The sequence below is a fragment of the Meriones unguiculatus genome, chromosome 17, assembly GCF_030254825.1.
Source record: "Meriones unguiculatus strain TT.TT164.6M chromosome 17, Bangor_MerUng_6.1, whole genome shotgun sequence".
Classification (NCBI taxonomy): domain Eukaryota; kingdom Metazoa; phylum Chordata; class Mammalia; order Rodentia; family Muridae; genus Meriones; species Meriones unguiculatus.
The window spans coordinates 68,725,248-68,746,475 of record NC_083364.1 but is presented as its reverse complement, the minus strand read 5'-3'; the positions used below and the strand labels follow the sequence as shown (position 1 = coordinate 68,746,475).

At 38.8% G+C, this 21,228-nt stretch overlaps 2 protein-coding genes across 2 annotated transcripts in view; one reads left to right on the top strand and one right to left on the bottom strand.

Annotated features, from left to right (window-relative positions):
• The window catches only part of Cadm2 (cell adhesion molecule 2), a 766,465-nt gene that overhangs the window by 133,006 nt on the left and 612,231 nt on the right, over positions 1 to 21,228 (top strand). The gene's annotated exons all lie outside the window — the stretch shown is intronic.
• LOC110554590 (STING ER exit protein) lies at positions 2,876 to 3,669 on the bottom strand. Its single transcript, XM_021647264.2, has one exon. The coding sequence runs from the start codon at positions 3,542 to 3,544 to the stop codon at positions 2,876 to 2,878; it is 669 nt and encodes a 222-aa protein (XP_021502939.1). The 5' UTR covers positions 3,545 to 3,669.

The window sequence follows — 21,228 nt, the reverse complement described above, 5'->3', positions numbered from 1 at the left end:
GTTTTTCATTGAAAAATAATCAACTCTAATATAAAATTACTATTTTAAATAGATTGATTTTAATACATATTTAAATAGAAAATTTAAAAGGCATACAGCAATTCAAAATTGATAAGTTATTTTTTTTTCATCTTATACAGGAAGATGATGGTCACCCTAAAATATTCTACATAGCCACAATGACATATTCTACATAAGGTGTGCCAAGTGCTGATGAGGTGGCTCATTGATTTGGCATACCTGATCATGACACTGACGATCTAGGTTCATGACCCAGAGTCCATGGTAAAACTGTACAACCAGCAAACAAAAACTGTTTTCTTAGTCTCTATATTTGCATCATGGGCACATTTATCCACACTTTGAAATCACACACACACATGCACACACACACACACACACACACACACACACACACACACACACTTATGAGCAGTAAATAAAATTTTAACAATTAAAATTAAAATATGTCAGTTTTATAAGTTCATGGATTCTTTTTCAGAAGAATAACAAGGTCATATGTAAACTTCAGAGTATTCAACTTGTAATTTTTCCATACCGGACAGAGAATTTTTATAGATGTTAATATTTCCAAAAGATTATAAGACTATGATATTTATACCCTGTATTGCAGATGTTATAAATAAATGATTTAAGGCAACTCTTAAACTTTCTTGTTAAATTTCAAATTATTTATGAGTATTCCACCATCTGTAATTCATTTCAGAAAGATAGACTATGGTGGATAAAACATGCAATATACACGGGAAGCCCATAGACAGCATATTGATTGATTTTAATCATGGTGCTGCAGCAGAGACAGAGCTCACCAAGATGTTAAGCCTTCAATGTCCAAAGGAGCAGAGGGGTTCAGCCTTGGAAGAGATTGACACCCAGCTAGCTCACTCCAGTTACTTTATTCAAACATTATATAAGGTTAGTTAGGACTGGGCAAGTTCCAACTGCCAAGTTATCTTGCCGTAGCAGATAAACCACCTAAATCTTGGTTCTTTTTTGACCATGGTTAGCCACAATCAAAAGTAAGAACTCCAGGTTTGTGAGAGTGTCTTAGAACCAAGGTCAGTGCAGCTTCAAGCCTTCACATAGCACCAAGTGCAAATTCTCTAGAAAGACAACATTTCTTCCGCGTTCAGACAGTCTGAAAACAATTTCTCAGCCTTTGCTGATTGACCCACCTATAATAAAGGCCCACTGAAACATTTCACCTAGAGCCAAACGAAGGTTTTACTGTACATTTCACCACATGTTCTTCCTTTCTGTTTTAAGTGGATTTGTTAGGGAAAACAATCAGAGGCCGTGGCCAGAGAATAGAAACCTAAATTTCCAAGGTGATGGAGGTTTATCTAAGCTGTACACATGGGAATGTAGAGATAAGTGGAGTACAGGTAGAGGTCATTGTGTGGTGGGCACAGCTGGTCATTCACACAGTGTTGATTCTGTCTCACAACCAGGACAGGGAATGATTTGGAGAAGAAATATCTATAGAAAGACCCTCTTGGCTGCAGAATAACTGGGCAGGTGGCAACATAACCCCACCCTTCCCATTCCCAGAATCCACAGTCCACTTTGGCCCAGTTCATGCTAGCCCAGTTAGTTACTCTAACCTACTTTCCCCTGAAAATTAGAAAATAACAGAAATTAGGAAGAAAAAAAAAAAAGGCAAATAAAACTATTTCCTGGCAACACCTCACAGGCAAGCCTTGAGTGATTAAAAAGTGCAATCTGTTACAGAAAACAGGAGGAGGGCAACACACTCCATGCTTCTTCATGCCTTGCAATACAAGCAAAGAGATACGACTATGGGAGCAGTCACGTGGATACTGACATAATTGAAGAAGAGTGACACACTTAAAATGTTCTTCTGCAAAATGCAAATGTAAACCAAGACACCCCACAGATAATGAAACCCACTATGGCCCCTCCTGTCTACTGAGCTGTGTACACAGCGGAGGGTATTCCCTCAGCTGACTGGCTAATCCTTTGGGTTACTTAGCAAGGCCACATTTTCATCCTGTCCTTCCCTACCCCTGCTTCTGCAATCTGGCTTCCTTTTATTTATCTATTTAGTACTAGAGATGTCCTCACACATGCTAGCATGTGCTCCTCTACACCCCCAGCCACATGGCTTTTCCTTCTTTAATTCTGAAGTCTGATATGGCATGGTTCACCTGTAACTTTAATACTTTAAGTAAAGAAATACTTCTGCAGGTTTGTGTTTCTACCTGATCTCCTTTGACAGTAACAGAATGATTCAAACCATAGTCAATTCTAAGAGCAGTTTGAAGATCGGAGACTAGAGTTTCTAAAAAGCCTCCACCTGGCTATAACTTTAAACTTAATTATTGCCACTCTCCTCCCATACCATATTATTTTTTAAAAAAAGAGAGATCTTTAAACAATGTATTAATTTTAAGGAAGAAATAAAAATCATCTATTTCAGACACGAGACACTCAGACACTTACTATTCCTAAATACATCGCAGAAGTAGTGTACTTCAAATGAAACGAGGACTGGTAGAGAAAGCAGGAACAGTGGTGCAGTCCTGTAATTACAGCACTGAAGAGGCAATGACAGGAGGATCACAAGTTCAAGGCCAGCCTCTGGTGTGTAACAAGACCGTGTCTCAAAGACAAAAAAAGACAGAAAACATAGATATATAAAAAAATTGAAAACAATCTATCTCTTAGAGCACAAGTGAAACAGAGTTAAGGACTTGAATGAAACAAAACAACTGCAATGTAGGAAAATGGGATGGTTTTCCTCTTGGGACATAAATAGAAACTAGACTGAAATCATGAAGTTATTCTTCCGTTCTAAGCGTCGGCCTCCTGTCAGCTCTCAGGAAGATCTTGATTATTTGAACTGGTTGTCAATCAGGGTCCCCTTCATTTTTGCTTTCTTGGCTTCCAATTCAGCCAGCTCTTGCAGTCGCCTCTTGCTCATGCCTTTGCGCTCCAACTGTATTTCAATCACCTTGGCATTCTGTGCGTAGGAGTCAGCAACTTCCCTTGCTTCTATCTCCTCTTCCTCTTCATCAATGGTAGACACAGTGACGGAGCTGAACTTGCCCATGTCTTTAGTCCGCTTGGTCATCATAACCTTCTTAGGAGGCTCTTGTTTCTGCGTGTATATGTTAGTTTTCCCAAAGCCTTGGCCGAATTTCACCACCGCTCCATCTACAATGAAGGTCACGGGAGCGTTCTTCGTCTGGGACTGGTAGAAAAGTGGCAGTCCACACTTTGAACACTTCTTCCTGTACTGGCGTTCAATGCCCTCAGGCCTCCGAAGGTAGGTGGTTTCCTCGTCTTCTGTGTTACAAAACTTGTGGGCATGTTTGGCCGCATCGATCACGCGAGACCGGTCCCGGGGCCTCATGGGTAATTTCTCTAACTGGCAATCCAGCACCAGGACCATCTGGCCGCACAAACAGTAGTAGACGTGGAGGGGCTTCTCGCCGTCATCGTACTCCTCGCGGTCCCGGGTGTCGGAGCAGACCACCGACCGGGACACGACTTTCGGCATAGTTCCGGTGGAGCAGCCGGAGGATACACCAGGACCGGGAGAGTCGGGCCAAGATGGCCGCAAACTACTTCTTAAATAGTGGAATGCTTTACTCTCGGGGAACCGATGGCAGGCCTTTAAACGTAGTTCCCCTTTGAAGTAATAAATAAACAAATAAATATAGCCCGTCAACAATCAAACAAAAACAATTACCACTTTGGGGATGCGGCCGTTTTCTTCTCTTCTTACCAAGCAGTGTCAGAATCATTACGTCCCACCTTAAAGAACTTTAAAGTCCTCCAGGGTGCTCTCGGGTGATTACTTTTATTTTTCTCAATAGGTGAAGACACTGGACTTGAGTCACCAAGGCAGAAACAGTCTTCAGTATAGAAAAGGAGCTCAGAGTCTCAGCTACAGTCTTAGGTACAGAATTAGCTTTAGGTGAAAGCATGGTGACTCCCACAGAATCCTAAGTCTGTTGGTGACTTGGATGATCATCTGGGTAGGCGTTTCATTTGTAGGCATATATTGAAGAAGAGAAGACTGCAGGGGTAAACAAACCAAGACCTTTTTATCTAGATCTGAGGAGTACCATCTCCATCCAGGAACACTTAGACGGAACAAGGACACACTCTGTACAGAGAAGATCCGTCAGCCTTAGGTGTTCAGGCTCTTTATGCATTTAAAGTAAAACTGTGCCCCATTACTGTTGAAAAACCTCACAGAAGAGAGAAAAAAATGTCAGAAGCATGAGACCTCTCTGACCAGTGACTCCACCCCAAGAAGGAGAAAGGAAACTGTGAAGGCTCAGAAATTCTGGGATCAGGCAGACTTGAAACAGCCTTCGCCATCACTGACCCGAGCAGACACAACTCCAGAAAGTCATTGTGTTAAAGTAACCAGTGCCTGAAGAGCGCTAAATCAACAAAGTGCTTACATTGCGAGCAACAGGACCTAAATATAAGCCTCAGAAATCGTATGTAAAGAAAAAACAAACAAACGAAAACCAAAAACAAACAAACAAACAAACAAAAACAAAAAAACGAATGGCATGTGTCTGTGACCCCAACTCCAAGAAGGCAGAGACAGACAGATACCTACTACAGCTTTATGTTGGCCAGTCTACCCTGTCTGGAAAACTGTGAGACATCCTGGCTCATAAAGGTAGCTGGCACCAGGGGTTGACCTCTAACCCCCACATGTTTATGCACACATACATACACAGGAGAACATACGACTTGTGCCTGCATATGTAATATACACTGACACACCTATATCATACACAAACAAAACAAAGGCAAATATATATATCTTTAGCTTAACCTCTGTCACTTAATTGTATTGTGAATGATTTTAACACTTTTTAGTGCCATAATACCTAATTTTTCAAATATAGACAATATAATTCTTGTAACGTGAGTGACAACAGTTTTGAAAAAAAAACAAACAAAACAAAACACTAGAGCGATGAAAATGGTAGTTGTTTCGATAGGCTTTAGTTCTGTTGCGATATTATATATGTGAGGGACAGATGTAGTACAATGTGCTGTATGTCTGCTTCCGAGTTTCAATATCTTCTCTGGGCAATGACACGGCACCGAAGGCAGCCATTTTGCAGGTGAAGTTAGATAGATTGTTGGTATCAATTAAAACATTTCCAGTAGCTTATAACATAATACTTGGAAGCCTGAATTTTGGAAACCTAGGTACTGTTAGTTGTAATCTTTGCAAATACTGTAAGTTCAGTCAAAATTTATAGTCCATTCAAAATTCTTAACTGTTACTTATGGCAATTTTCAACTATTATACAACAGCATACTTGATGGATAAATCTAGTACTATCTGCTGGTGATACAAGCACAGATTTAATTATATTTTCCTCTTCTTAAAATGTGCTGAAATGTTTGCATTACTATGTTCATTATTAACCCTACATTGCTTCTGAGATCTAGGCAACCATAGTGCCCCCTAGTGGTTGGAAAATAACTTGCCATCCAATGGCTCAAATTTAAATTGTTAATATTTTATAAGACTTCATTGACTCAGAGACCTGATAGGCTAGTGTCAAATAGATGTGTCCAATGATAGGGGAGGAGGACCTCCCTATTATTGGACTAGGGGAGGGGCAAAGGGGTAGAAGAGCAAGGGAAGTTGGTATTGGGAGGAGACAAGTGAGAGGGCCACAGTTGGGATACAAATTAAATATATTGTAATAAATGTTTTAATAAAAACGTATATTTAAAACATAGAACAAATCATCAAAAAATTCAAAAAGAAACTGACTAAAATACAATTAAGTCGAAAATTATTCAGCAAAATTCAAGAATCAATTATTCTTTACCCAATGTTGACTTTTCTCAAAAGTAATAAAGAAAGTAACATTCCTATAGAAATTATAAAGTTTGTAATGGTTATCAAGTAGAAGGAATAATCCTTAATGTTCTATATCAACTACTCCATCTTTCCATCTATCCTCTATTTATTATATATCACCCTCATATATGTCATTTCTCTCTACAAATCATATATATAAATGCAAATACATACAGAAAACTATATTTCATAAGTTTTCTATATAAAATGGAGACTTTTTCACAAGCAGAAATAATTACAACATGATTTCAGTACAAAAATTTCTACAAATAATTTTTAAAGTACTTAGTCCCCAGGCATAATTTTCTACTGTGTTAAATGTATCAAGTTTCAATTCTGGATTAAATATTTAAATGAAGCACATATTCAGGCTCCATCTTCTATGATTATTATTCTATGATTATGATTGAAATGTTAAACAGAAATATAGAAACTTATTTGATATAAAAAGGCAGTTATTGAAACAATTTTAGGGAAAATACAAGGACTAATATAGTCTGGGATAATCTTTTTTTCGAAAGGCTGTAATAATATAGTTTAATAATTTATATTTATGCTTGAATAACCCAAGACAATAAATGTAGTTACATGCAAACAACAAAATAAAAGCTAAAATTAAACATTCAACTTGATAAAATACATAGGACTATTGATACTAAAGCCAGTCCTGGAATAGAAAAGACATTAGTTATGGAATGAAAATCAAAGTTGTCATTATAAATGCAGAGCACTTTCACAGACACCAGTGGATCGATGACTTCAGAATTTATGTGTCTTTATATGGAGTTTACATGAGTCATAAAACATTGAAAGGGATATTTTCTACCATACAATCTTGACTTCCTTCAACCAACTTAGAAACAAATTGCCCACAATTCTTAGTCCCTAATATGTAAACAGTGAACATGTTTAGTTAATAGTTTTCCTTGACTAAACACTGTACTGAAGTGCCAGAAGATTGTCTGTAAGCAGAACACTAGACCTGTTTATATTTGATTTGCTTTCCCAGTTTTTCTTTTCTTATTATTTTGTTCTGTATTCCATAGAACTATATTAATTTTCACTTTTCATCCCCTCAGAAAGAGAAAACAGAATCAAAAAACACACATGAAAGAACCTCTGTCCAATAGTTGTTGCCATCTTTTTATTTGAGGAACCTAAAATATAAAAAAAAAACAGACAATATATTTTGGTTGAGTTTTAGAAGAACACAGAAAGGCTAGAGAAAGGGTTTAGCAGTTAAGAGCAATTTCTGCTCTTTCAGAGAACCTGGGTTAAGTTCCCAGCACCCGAATGAAGTCTCACAACCACCTGTAACTCCAAATCCAGGGTATTTAACAACAGTTTCTGGCCTCCAGCATTAGGGTTCAGCAGCAAAAGTACCTTAAAGGGTACCAAGGTGTGCTGAAAAAAGACTGCAAATTGCAACAGATCTCCCACGAGAGGTTAATTGGGGAGAGTATATAGGGGATGCCTCTGAATGAACGTGGAAAGGAAAAGAGGGTGAGAAGAGAAGGCACTGGCATTTTATAAGATGGTATGTTGCATTAAGGTGATATACCACATGCTCATAGGGAGATAGTGGAAATGTTTCACATATTGGCAGCTGCTGCTGCTGTACTACTGTAGCTAAGTTATTGAAGTGAGCTTAGTGGTAGGGTATTCCAATATCCCTCCCTTTTATTTATTATGAAATGTGAGGAAATATTTAGACTTGACTGGTGAGGCAGGGATGAGGGTGCTAGGCTCTAGACTGCTTCCTGCTTTCTAGGGTGTAGAAGGGCATTGTTGACTTTCACCTACAGGGCATATTCAGTAGTCATGAATCTCCCTGTCTGTAGCTAGTGGTTGATTGTCATGTAACAATAACTGATTAATCTATTGATTGGGTAGTTTTTCCACTTGTCTGTGGAGCAACATAGAGAAGAAATTGCTGAATCAGGATGAAATTAGTAAAAACAAAACAAACAAAAATGAGGGGGGATCAGAAAGGGCAGGATCCATTTCCATGTGGGGTTCTCAAAAGCCCAGAGGCTAGAGGCATTGAGTTGTTGCTTTATTTTCTGTAGGTCTATTTGAAGCTGATAGATTTTGTTGTTTACTATACCCAGTTTTTTGATACAGAAGCAGCATTCTTCTTGGAGAAAAAGACCAAGGCTATCTCTTTCAGCTGTACGAAGATCTACTCCTAGTTGACTTTGGAGTACTACTGCCAAGGAGTTAATTTCTTCTTGAAGGGTTAGTATAGTTTGGTCCACCGGCTAGAGGTTCTGGAGCTGGGAAGAAAACTGGTGATGCAAAGTCAGGGAGGTGATTAATCCTACTGTCTTGCTGGCATCAGCAGCAGTTATTCCTGTAACAGCTGGAAGGGGCAAGATTTGAACCTCACTTTTATTATGTTGGGTGGCTGTTGAGTCCACAATTGGGCTCAGCAGAGACTCTTTTTCCATGAGGTAGAGTGGTAAGTGTTAAGCTTTTGTTGCAGTCTAAGAACTATAATGCCCTGGATGCCTTAAAGTGCTTCGCCATGCCAAAGAGGGAAATATGAAAATGGTAGGAAATTGAAGCAATGCTAGTCTTAGGACAGTTAGTGAATGGCAAGGTAAGGTTTGATTACGTTACAGGGGAAACTGTAAGAGGCACTTGTGAGCAAGTCCAGTAGAAACATAGCCAATAATCTCCAAAGCAGCAAAGTTTGATGACATTAAGGAGCCAGTAGGCTGAGGTCAGAGTCTGAAGCAAGAAACAAAATGGCATTTTTATCTTACTTAGGAGAAGACATGTTAAAGAGATTCCTTGCCTTGGAGGGATGTTGAGTCACCTTCCCTATCTCTCCTCTCTAAGGGTTGAGTAATAGAGATATATTTTCTCTGCTTCTTAACAGTGCTCATGGGACACCAGGAGTTGAGGATTGAGCTTACGCACAATGCCCGTTTCTCACCTGAGATACCATGGGTCCATGATAGAGGTAGAGGGCCCCATCTTATTGATAGAGGAAATAACTAGAGTGAGGATGCACAGGTTGCAAATGGTACTAGTACGATCATTATGGGCAGCTTCCATATGTCTCCCTCCCTTAGTCTTCTTCTCTGGTTATCGAGGAAGCAGCTGAAAGGGTCAATGCATGAAAGAGGAGGATGGGTATAGGGGTAATGAAAATTTCATTTTGCTCCTGACAGCCTGCTATGGAAAAAATTCTCCACCCTATTTGGAGTGATTGTTTTTATGAGTGAGGATTTTTTGAACATAGACTTTACATATGTAAGAGTTAGCCTAGACAGAAGCAAGCAAAAGGGAAGGGAGAAAAAGTCTATATACAATCCAGTAAAGTTTAGCATGGCTGCCAGGGTGAAGCCTCATTCTTCTGTTGGTTGAATCCAACATTTTCTGAAACTTTCAAGGTGGAGGGTTCTGTTAGGGTTGATTTTTAGGAAGATAAGTTATCTTGTGGTAGAGGAGTAAAGGGCTTGAAGTCAGGTAGGTGAATATAGTGATGGAGACCTTCAAGCTAAGCAGCTGCAGGTGTTACAATAATTACTTTAAAAGAGCCCTGACATTTAGGGGAAAGGATTGAGGGATATTAGTCCAGAGGGCACAGTAGTACCTGATCTCCAATGTTGATTGGACACGGACAAAGTTGGCATATGACCAGGCAAGGCAGAAGTCTGTAAAGTTTCATTGGAAAGAGCAGAGATGAGAGTGTAAGGGGTGATCAAGTGATCAGGGAGAGATAAGGGTTTGGGTGAAAGATCAAGGCATAAGGTAAAACAGTAAGATGGAAAGAATTACCTTGAGGAGAGCCTATAGCCTGTGAAGGGCTAACATCAGGGGATTTGTTCAATCAAGGTGATGTTCTTGTAATAGTTTGATAAGGGTGATTTTTTAAGAAGAAGTTAGTTCATTCTATATTTCCTGAGGTCTGAGGACTGGGGATGGTATGGAATATAGAAATACCAAGGGGTGCTGAGGGCTGTGGATAGGGTTTGGGAAACCTGAGAGGTGAATTTAGGACCGTTGACCAACCGGAGGGAGGGGAGCATTCCAAAGTAGGGAACAATCTTCAAAAGAAGGATGTCAGAGACTGTCTAAACCCTTTTGTTGGTGATGGGAAATGCCTCGACCCACCCTGAGAAGGTGTCCACCAAGACAAGGAGGTAGCTAATTCATTTGACTGTGGTCAAGTCACCTGTGGGTTCCAGTGAGGGAGCCCCTGGCCTGGTGAGTAGGGAAAAGTATGCTGCGATAATTGGAGTTGGGGGTCTGACATTTGGAAGATTTTTACAAGCCAGTAATAGCCCTTAAGAAGCACAAATCCCCAGGGTTGGGCTGCAGGTGGGCCTTAATTAAGGGAGACAAGGCTTGGCTGTTAGGATGAAACAGCTTGTGGAAGGAGAGGATTTGTTGAGTGTTAGAGGGTGATAATGGGGGTGTGGGTTATGATGCAAGGATGTCCTGTGGTGGATGAGAGGGGTCTCAGGCTTCAAGGGCTGCAGCTTTAGCTGCCTCGTTGACTTGGTTATTTCCCTTAGAGATGATGAAATCATCAGTCTGGTGTGACTGACAGTGGACAATTCTTATAGTCAAGGGGAAATGGGAGGCTTTTAGAATGGTCATAATTTGGTCCGAGTAGGTTATTGATCTTCCTTTTGCTGCAAATAGTCTGCTCTCTTTCCAGATGGCAGGGTGGGACAGGAGGATATGAACGCCATATCTAGAGTCAGTATAGATGTTTAAGAATTGTCCCTGTGACAACTGAAACACACTGGTGAGAGCTATCAGCCTGCTGATTAGTAGTGTGGGCTGGGAAAATCTGTGCCTCGTCACACTGACACACTGACACTGTGACCTAGCTGCTTTCAATGCCTCCTGTAGAAAAAGAACCTGCTGTCTGTGTGCCAGGTATGGTAGGGCTGAGGCAGTGTGCCATCCTATATGTGAGGGTTGGACAAAAAAATAAAATCTTCTAAAGTTTCAATGCAAGAATGAGATGGGGAGTGGACTGTGTTTGGTCAGGAAGATTCAACATGTTGAGGGGTGGGAAAGTAAGTGTGGCATCTTCTACTAGTGCCACCTGGAGAAAGAGAACGAGAGAGGGAGGTATAATTTCATACATTAAGAGGTAGGAAGGATTGTGGGAGGAGAAGATAGTGGTAGTTGACCTAGAAGTTTTTTTTTTTGGATTTGCAACTGAGGAGTTTGGCAGCTGCATAAGCTCATATGCAGGCTGGCTATGCTTGGGTGGTAAGGTCCATTTTTTTTTAATGGTATGCTATGGGTACAAAGGAAAGTCCCAGTTTGTGGCTTAGTACCCCAAGAGCATTTCCCTCTTTTTCTGTTACATAGAGAAGAGACAGGTAAAGTTCAGGAGGTGTTGCTTTTGAAGAAGAATCAGTTGGAGCTTCTTAAAGCACTTGGGAATGAGTGTAAGAAAGTGTTCATGTGAGGGGTGAAGGGCTGCTTCATATAGCAGGTGGGTAAGGAGGGAAAAGGAGGAATGATAAAATGATAAAATCTCTTTGGTAGAGAAGAACACAAGGGACTGGATTAGGTGTTTTCTATCCATGGTAATGGCATTGTGGATCAGGGAAATACTTAATGGGATAATTAGTCACAAGCACATGACCTAGGGGTACACAGATAGACTTTAGATAATGAGATTCTATATCCTCAGATGGACAAGAAATTTAGTAAAGCAGCGGTGTTAGTCTGACTAATTTGTAGGGACAAATTACAAAGGACAAGTTTATCTACAGAGACAATGAAAGTAGATTAGAGGCCAGGACCTAGATACTAGGTGACTATCCTGGATCCCGTGGGGTAAGGTAGTCCAGCTGAGATGGGTAGAGAAGTCAAGTGTTGAGGGTAATAGAGAAAATGGTTTATTTGAGGTCTAGAACTGAGAAATGTGATGTTCCTGAAGAGTTAGTGGAAAGGAGTAAAGGAAGGGTTAGCTTTTCAGGGTAGAGCAGGACTACTGCAGAATTGACTACCTGGAAATCTTGAACCAGGTGGTAGGTCCCTTTGGCCTTTTAATTGCAAGTATAGGGGTGTTGAAGAAGGAAGATATGGGGTAAGGTAGAGCTTTTCATAGTAGGTCACAGATTCAGTCCCTGAGGCTCTGGAGTGTGAGTGGGTTCTCGCCTCGGGTGACATGCCTGCTAGGATCCTATAATTGATGATGATGTGGGACTGTATTTTGGCACTCCAGACTTGTGAGTCCATCTGTGAGACTGGCAAAGGGAACCACATGTTGGAACCAGGTTGGAGAGCAGGGAAAAGGAGGAGAGGGAATGCTGTTAAGCTTGGGATCAGACAAATGGGAAGAAGCAAAGGAAATAGAGGCTCCCACTTTGGCTAGAAGATCCCTTCCAAATGAGGGATGAGGCAGGATGGTACCACCAAGGAAAGATGAGTGAGAGAGAGGAGCACCCTAGAAAATGCAGTTGAATGGTGGGATCTGGCAAGACTGTCCCTCTATCCTGACAATTGGGAAACAGAGATGTGGATTTCCAAATATTCATCAGGACCAAGTAAGTGTCCCTAGTCGCCAAGAGGAAGAAAGTGGGTCACCTGAAACCCTATGACTACCCAGTGCTCTCTGTTGGAGATGACAGTAGTTGGGTCAAGGGAGGCCAGGTCTCCCCAGTCTTTCATGGTCAGACCTAAGAGATCAGCTTGAGGGCAAGCTGGGTTTGATGTCCCCATGCTCTGAGGCAGTCAACAGCCCAAAGTTCTTGATGGTACTTTGGATATGAGAGGGGTGACCTAATGGGGGTTAGGACAGGCCCAGGCCAGGTGATCCTCCTGACCACATTTGAGGCAGGAAGCCAGTGGTCCAAGAGCTGTAAGAGGCAAAGCATCCCAGGCACTTGCTGAAGCTGGTTGAATGGCCTTGGCCAGCTTCTGTTATTTTTGCTTATAGATTTTTCATTTTTCCCACAGTATACCTAAAAGGTCAGGATTAAGACTTCTGCCTGTAGGCTTAGGGTCACTTCCACAATTGCTTAGGCCCTAATGTTGGAGAAACTGTGGGAAAAAAAAATAAGTCACAAGAAGTTGTATATCATTTGGGTTTGGGGGCATCTAGATTGGTATATTATACCTTTGTGAGATGTTCTAGTAATTGAGATGGGTTTTCATGTTTGTCCTGAAAGACTTCGTGGAGTTTCTCATGCTTTACTCCTTTAAGGTCAGCCTTACAGATACTGGCTAGGAGGCAGTTTGCATATTGATCTCCAGCTAGAATGCCCCCTGTGATATTGTACTCCCACTGGGGATTCTAGTCAGGGACAACCTAGCCCCAGCCCTTTGGGTATGCTGTCTTACTTTGGTTTATTTCATCTGCATATACTCTAGCCTGCTCCCAAGCTACAGGGATCCTATCAGGGAAATAGATTGTTAGTTAGAGTCATATACCTGTCATGGAAGGTAAGACTATAGAATAGGTTAGCACATTGGAATTCTTCAATGAAAGTAAAGGAGTTAGAAGCTCATAGTAGCTCAATAACCAATTGGTTTTCCATAGTAAGGGGAACAGGGACTATTTCTGACAGGAACTCAATGGCAGGCTCTTTGACCTCCCCACCCCCCAAGGGAGGAACAGTCCTGCTAGGCCACAGAGGAGGACTTTGCAGCCAGTCCTGAAGATACCTGATAAAACAGGGCCAGACAAAAGGAGAGGAGATCCTCCCCAATCCGTGGACTTGGAAAGGGGCACGGAGGAGCTGAGGGAGGGAGGGTGGAATTGGGAGGGAATAAGGGAGCGAGATACAGCTGTGATACAGAGTTAATAAAATGTAAATAATAATAATGATAATAATAATTTTGAAAAAAAGAAGTATATGTCTCCCCCCCCGCCCCCTTGGAGAGACTTCACTTAACGAAAACAGGACATGTACCTTGTCCATGCTGTCCACTCTGGAAACTCCCATAAAAGGAGAATTGAGGTTGGGCTTTGCTGGGTGAGGAGAGAAAGAAGGGCATCTTGTGGAGCTAGAGTGAGTGGAGCCAGAGTGAGTATCCAGGGGACTAAAGGCTTCCGGTGGGGTGAAAGTGGGTAACAGGGTGGGATTGTTAGAGCAGTTTGTTGCTGGAGAGGAACAAGAGGACACTAAATAGGGTGGAGGAGGAGAAGATGCTGTGAGTGAGGCTGCTAAGTGGAGGTGAGTGCAGGGGCAGGACAGACGGTTGGGGAGGACTCTTTAGCAGTATTGAAAGATAAAATGTAATGGACTTTATAACAAGATGAAAGGTTTGGATCTAGATAAGAGACAACTTGGACATAGGGAACCTCCCTAATAATATAGGGATTTCTATAGTTACTAAATTATTAGGGATTTCTGGGTCCTATATTTTTATTCCTTATAAATTCCTCACATTCCATAGGAGTGGTCTCTGCAGCAACTTCTTTCTCTTTCCATTTGAATGATTTCTTCTTTCTGCATCTTCCCTGGTTCACTCATCACTGCTTGATGTATAAAATGGACAGAGACAAGGACTACATGGTACCAAGTTTGATCCAATGGATGAAGGACGCAGAGCACAGGCATCGCAATACACTTTCTGCTTTCAACCCCCTGCTAAAAGGATGAAGTCCATAAACATGTGCATTCATATGCATCCCACCCTTCAAGCACATCGTCCTCCACAGCTCATGCGTTGAAATTCTCACCACATGATTCTTAAAGAATATTTATTTATGCTTTTGCCAGGGTCATGCTAACCTAAAACGATGCTTATTAGCATTGGAGAAACATTTAGGTTAGACTACTGTGGAGCATTCTACATGACTTGAACTCATTTCTATTTTACACCTAACTCTTTTGTTTTGGCAAGACAATATATGCTGACATTTTATTTTACTCGCAGTTCATTTTGCATTTGCTATTGTTAGAAAATTTATGTATGTAATACTCTTAGACAAGCTTCAAAATTCACATTTTTATTTTAATTACACTTTTTATTTTAATTTCTAACTTTGGAATAGAAAATATATTTTAAAAAAACAAAGTCATTTGAAGTTTGAGTTTTTAAAACAGTTTAAAATGGTTAAAATCACTTGCATACAAAAAGCAATAGCCAACCATGCTGGCTACCTTCTGTTTTTAAATAAGGCTGATAGCTGAGCAAGGCAGAGCAAGCAAGCATGTAAGCAATTTTCCTCCATGGTCTTTACCTAAGTTTCTGCCTTAAGTTCTTTTCTGACTTTTCTGGAAGCGAGACTCTAACCTGTAAGATACAGTTATAATAAATTATAATCACAGTGAAACCACAGAGAATGACTGATCCATGGATAGGAGACACCATAAAATCTTTTTATTATGGATATAAGAGAGAGGGAGAGATGGGGCTACGGGGATAGCCAGAAGGATGTGGGAGAGTCCAGAGCAAACATGGCTACTTCTGGGAGGGGAAGGCAGAGAGGGGAGGTGACTGACCCATGCCAGGGCTATTCTCCTAAGTAGAGAGAAGAGCCAGATGAGGAAAAACCTCACAAACGACAGGTAGCTGCACATGGTGGGGTGCTGCTGAGGAAAGGGGGAGGAGTCGGGAGCTCGCATGGTAGAGAGAGAGGCAAGAAGGGCATGCACTTTAATATGCTGGGATATACTGCAGGTAAGTGTCAATAGAGAACCCTATACCCCTTTTGCAATAAGCAAGGGAAGATGATATAAATGGCTCCATCTGGAATTAACAATGATAATAACCCCGTTGTGCCCTAAGCTGTGTTCGGACACTGTATTATCATAGTAACAGGAAGCAAACTAGAACAACAACAACAAAAAAATAGTGTTATTCTGAATGAAGAAGAGAGAAAAAATATTTTAGAGATACTAAATTAAAATTTAAACTTTTTAAATGATATTAATAAACAAATAACTGCACAAAAGAAATAGAAGAACTATGTGTTAATCCCAAAGATTAAAGAAGAAAAAATACTGGTCCAAATCAAATGCTCAAATTAAGTAAAGCAAGCCATTAATGAAAGCATTTTTTTTCCTCATGTATATGAGCTGTTTCTGCATTAGGGGCAGGCAACTTTTGCACAGGAATAAATGGGGTTTATTTATTTATTTTTTAAAGATTTATTTGTTTGTTTGTTTGTTTATTAATTATTCAGACAGTGTTCTGCCTGCATGTGTGCCTGCAGGTCAGAAGAGGGCACCAGATCTCATTATAGATGGTTGTAAGCCACCATGTGGTTGCTGGGAATTCAACTCAGGAACTTTGGTAGAACAGCCAATGCTCTTAACCTCTGAGCCATCTCTCCAGCCCATAAATGGGGTTTATGATGTCAGTATTGGACTATATGTGAGGAAGACAAAGCTTTTATAGATCAGGGGTAAGGGATTTCCAATTGGGGATTTGGTGGGCAAAATGGGTGGGTTTACAGGAAGAGAACATAAGCATTACAGGTTAGTCCTACTCAGGCTCCTAAAACAAGACATGTTTGAAAGGTGGTCTTGGTCCTATAACCTTTTGCAATAAAATTACAGTTGCTAAATGGTTATAAACAATGCTTTGATATAAAGACATGATTGCCAACAGGAAGTACTGAAACATTTATAGCTAAATTTACAGGTGGGCATAGCCCAATTCATCAGAAGCAGAGGTTTAATTGTGGAAAGGAATGAATATAGTTTGTCCTTACTTTAAAGCCTAAGGTCAACTCAGGCTGGCTTTGCACTATAGGCCTGAAAAAATTTAGGAAAAAATGAGAATGAGTTCTAAGAAAGGTGGCCTCAAACAACATATCTCATACATATATTGGGCATATTCTAATGACAGGCAAGGTGAGGTAGGCCAAAGGACTGACAAAAAAAAAATCAGACTCATTCAGAGGATACAAGAGTGCCATTTTCAAGTAAACAAGTGTTCAAACAGTCTTTTGATAAGGGCACCATGAAATGTGCTAATGCACAATGTCGTTAAAAATGTGTTTTGACTTGGTATGAGGAAGACATGTTGTTGTAAACTGATGTATTGAGTAACAGTAAAAAAGATAAAATAAAATAAAATAAAAAATTGGAAAAGAGGTTGCTCTGTAGGTCTTACTAGATTATACAGGATTAGGGTGCTAACTTAACACTAGAAAAAGGATGAATTTGTACTCAGCTGCAGCAGAATTCACGAATACTCCTGAAAAAAAAAATCCAGAAAAGTTCGTATGCATTACCTAATGGACTGAATGTTCATAGAAATTTCAGTTATTTTTATACTACTCATGAAATTTGTTATGATACATAAAAGTTAAGTGAACTTTAACATGATAGTTCATGTGTTTAATTATAATATAACCAGTTAAATAGGGAGGATCACTCTTCCCAGGGAAAGTGCTCATCAGACTGCAGCTTGAGCTTAAATATGTAGGAAAACAAAGTGCCCTAGATTTCCCTACTGAACGGCATAACAAGCATAATATAGGTCAAATCCTAGCATTCTGTTAGGAAATTAGTATCAACTGGCTCTCTGGGAAAAGAAAGGTCTTCCTGTGCATCATATTCCTTTCTCTGTAGCTAAAGATCCATCAACTCTGACTGATCATGCATGAGTTAACAAATTGACCTTGCTGATGATGGAGCTGAGAACCAAATGCAAGCAGTAGGTTCTCTTAATGTCTCAGGTGCCAGACTTATTTGAGTGATGCCCTCTGGCTTATTTATGTAATAATATATGTTGGGTCAACAATTCCCTATTTCTGGAATGGATTATTATATAAAGTATATTTAATATAAACTATGATTATTATTATAAATAGTATTATTAATACTAATAAATTGTAATTTTCTCTTTTAAACATGCTTTCATACATTTTGTAATTGGAAAACCTGCATTGGTTCTATTGTCAGGCATCTGAAAATAATTAAAAAGCATATTGAAAATTTTATTAATTTTTAGATTTTTTTAACAATATCTGTATGTGAGTGTGTGGGGAATGTACATCTGGTAGTATATGTGACTAAAAAGAGGTGGTAGGGTCTCTTAGGGCTATAGTTAAACACAATTTTTTTCTTTTAATTTTATATTTATTTATTAATTATTATTATTATTTAATTTTTATTGTTATTATCATCTCTTACAATTTCTTCAATTTATATCCTGGCTGTGGCCCCTTTCCTCATCTCCTCCCAATCCCACTCTCCTACCCTCTTCTCTCCATATGCTCCTCCCCTACTCCACTAATAGGGGAGGAATTCTTCCCCTTCTATATGACCCTAGCCTATCAGGAATAGCTGTTGGAACCTGAACTCAGGTCCTTTACAAGAGTAGTATGTATTTTTAACATACAACTTTTCAGACCTGTGTAAATGATCTATAGAATATTAGAATTTGAGATTCTCTAAGGATAGATTATAAAAGCTGTAGGGTGAATTTTCTCACCCACATCAATCAATAATTAAAAAAGAAGGCACAGGCTTGCTTACAGGCTAATATGGTAGGTGCATTTTCCCAAATGAGGTTCCCTCTTCTCACATAACTCTAGTTTATGTCAAATTGACATAAGACTAGTGAGCATAGCTTGTAATAAAGGAATAAAGATAGATTTTATATAGGTAAGAAGTATCTATATAAATAAAGAAGGAATCACAATTAAGATAATAAAATAAAAGGTAATAAAATGTTCAAGTAACCTGCTCAAAGTACCTCACTTTATAATTGTGTACAATTTCGGGAAAAATAGGCACATTTTCAGAAATCTGTGGGGATTTTGTTTGTTTATTTGTTTTGTTGTTTTTATTCTGAATACTGATTTGAAAATATTTGTTTAAAACATCATTCTCTGAGTACAAAATTTACATGTAATGCTTAGTAGAACTAATAATTTACTCATTGGTAATAATAAGACATTAGCTAAAAGATAAATTTGTAGGAAAACAGACATGAACAAAGGTAATGAAAGCAATGACAGAGGATTCATTTTATGAATATTTTTGTTAGTGTAGAAATGCAAACCTTTGGGGCAAACAGGATAGATATCTAAAGTAGGAAAAATAAGAGACAGGACAGGAGCCTTCCACAGGGGCCCTTTGAAAGACTCTCCCCATCAATATATGGAAGGAGATACTGAGGCATATGTGTGTGTGTGTGTGTGTGTGTGTGTGTGTGCCTATATGTGTGCTTTTGTATTTATAATACACAGACACACACACACACACACATATATACACACACACACATACATAAATTAAACTAGCTCAGGGTTGGAGAGGAAGAGCAAATATGAAAGAGGCCAGTTGATAAAGGAGATCCACAGGAAACAATTTTTACTAAGAAGCTGTCAGCTTTCTGCTGAGGTGACAAACACCTAATTCTAACAACTTAAGATGAGGGACTGGTTTTGGCTCATAGTTTCAAGTCTCTGCCCTATTGTGATGGCCTGTGGAGAACAGTTTGTGATGAAACTACAAGGACCTAGAAGCATGTGTAAAGTCCAGAAAGCAAATTAAAAGAAAAATAGTTCCCAAGGTTCATATGTTGCATAGGTCACAGTGCTTTGTGAGACACTTCAGATCCAAATCCTAACATCACTTGCCTCTTCTTCCCATAAAAGAGATTTGTACACACACACACACACACACACACACACACACACATACGCGCCACATATGTTTTGCTATATGAATACTGTTCGAACCCCTCATTTCAGCTCTTTCTGCTGGCTAAGCAATCCAGAGGCAATGTTGATTTACATTCTTATCATGGAATTTTTTAACCTGATAATTCTAATAAGCACTTTACCAGTTCCCCTAGGGATTATTGCAACCACCGAAAGGTTTTTACATTTTTATTTAAACTTAACTTTACATTGCCTGCCATTTCTCATGAATTTCTGAAACTTTCCTCTTCCTATGTATGTGTTATTGAGGGAAAACCGGGAGTGGAAATGCTATTTCTTTTAAAGTATAAATTATTGGATTCAGATACTATAGCCTTAACCCTTTCATGAGAAACTATCCAATTGTTCTGGCTTTTTGAAATGAAGCTTTCAAAAACTCAAGAATTATAAATCCTGCATTAGATTGAAAAAAGATAAAGAATGAGTTTTGTAAGTCTGAAATAAGTTCAAATGTCTAATATTCTCAGATAGTGTGGGCAGGCCATTTTGATATGAAAATAATTTGAAGGAACATCAGTTTGAAATATTGATGAGTTTGTGTATGTAACATGTCCATATATCTCCTATCTACTGTATTTGCATGTTTAACAACAGCCTAATAAATCATGGTTTTCTCATCTAGGAATCCTTTACAAATATAGCCTAACAGTATTATTCTCTGATTATCACATGTGAAAATTAACAAGGATTTTGCATGAATGTATTTCCAGAAGCCTCCATTCAAAAATTTTGATTGAAGACTAAAAGGTCTTCATAATTAATATTTTCACTTTTAATATGTCCTCTGAGTGATTCTAATAGATGTGCAAAATTCTTCTAAAATAACAGCTTAGGAAAGAGTAAAAATAATAAATGTAAAAATGTATCAAATAAGCTATTGTACTATAAATAATTGCCAAACATGTAGTTGATAAGATTAACCCTTTGTAGAGATTCAAATACTTTTTTTTTGAGTTGCTTCTTAAATTAGTAGTGGGATATGTTAAGATATTTTAATAAAGTTACCTATATTTTATTATATTGAAAATTAATAACATAACTTGACAAGTTTTAAATGCATTTCTGATTATAAGACATCCACTACAAGCAAAGTTTTGGCCAAATGCATTAATTTTAATGTGATGATATATAAACAAATTGAATAATGACTGATTAGAAATAAAATCAAAACTTATATGGAACAATTTATGTTGTCAACATCAAACATTTTCTCCTAGGGATTAAGAAACAAGAATATTTAATTACTTGAAATTTGTAGGGGAGAAGTGTATAATATATTATTTATTGTGACATTTCACGCCAGATTAAGCAACATCATAGCAATGCCAATGTCATTCATAATGTACAAACTAATAGTTTTTACAGGATATTCATCAGAATCTTGTTTTCTGTCACAAAATATCTATAGAAATTTAACTTTTCCTATTATTTTGCCTAAAAAGTCCAAATAAACCATATGAGACAGTATGTTTTTTTCTTTCGTATTATGAAAGATATTCTAAGATCAGATATCTAAGATCTATATTTTTAATAAAAATACTCCTATAGTTCCAGATTTTCCCCTCTAAAATTGTACCTCTAGAAAAAGTGAAATTCTGCATGTCTACATTCTTTAATAGCATAGAGCATAGAGTGTTTGCTCAAAATTGGCACAGAATTCACTTGTCAAGCTCCTGTTTAGAAGTCAGGCATTTTAACACATTCTTGTTTATTC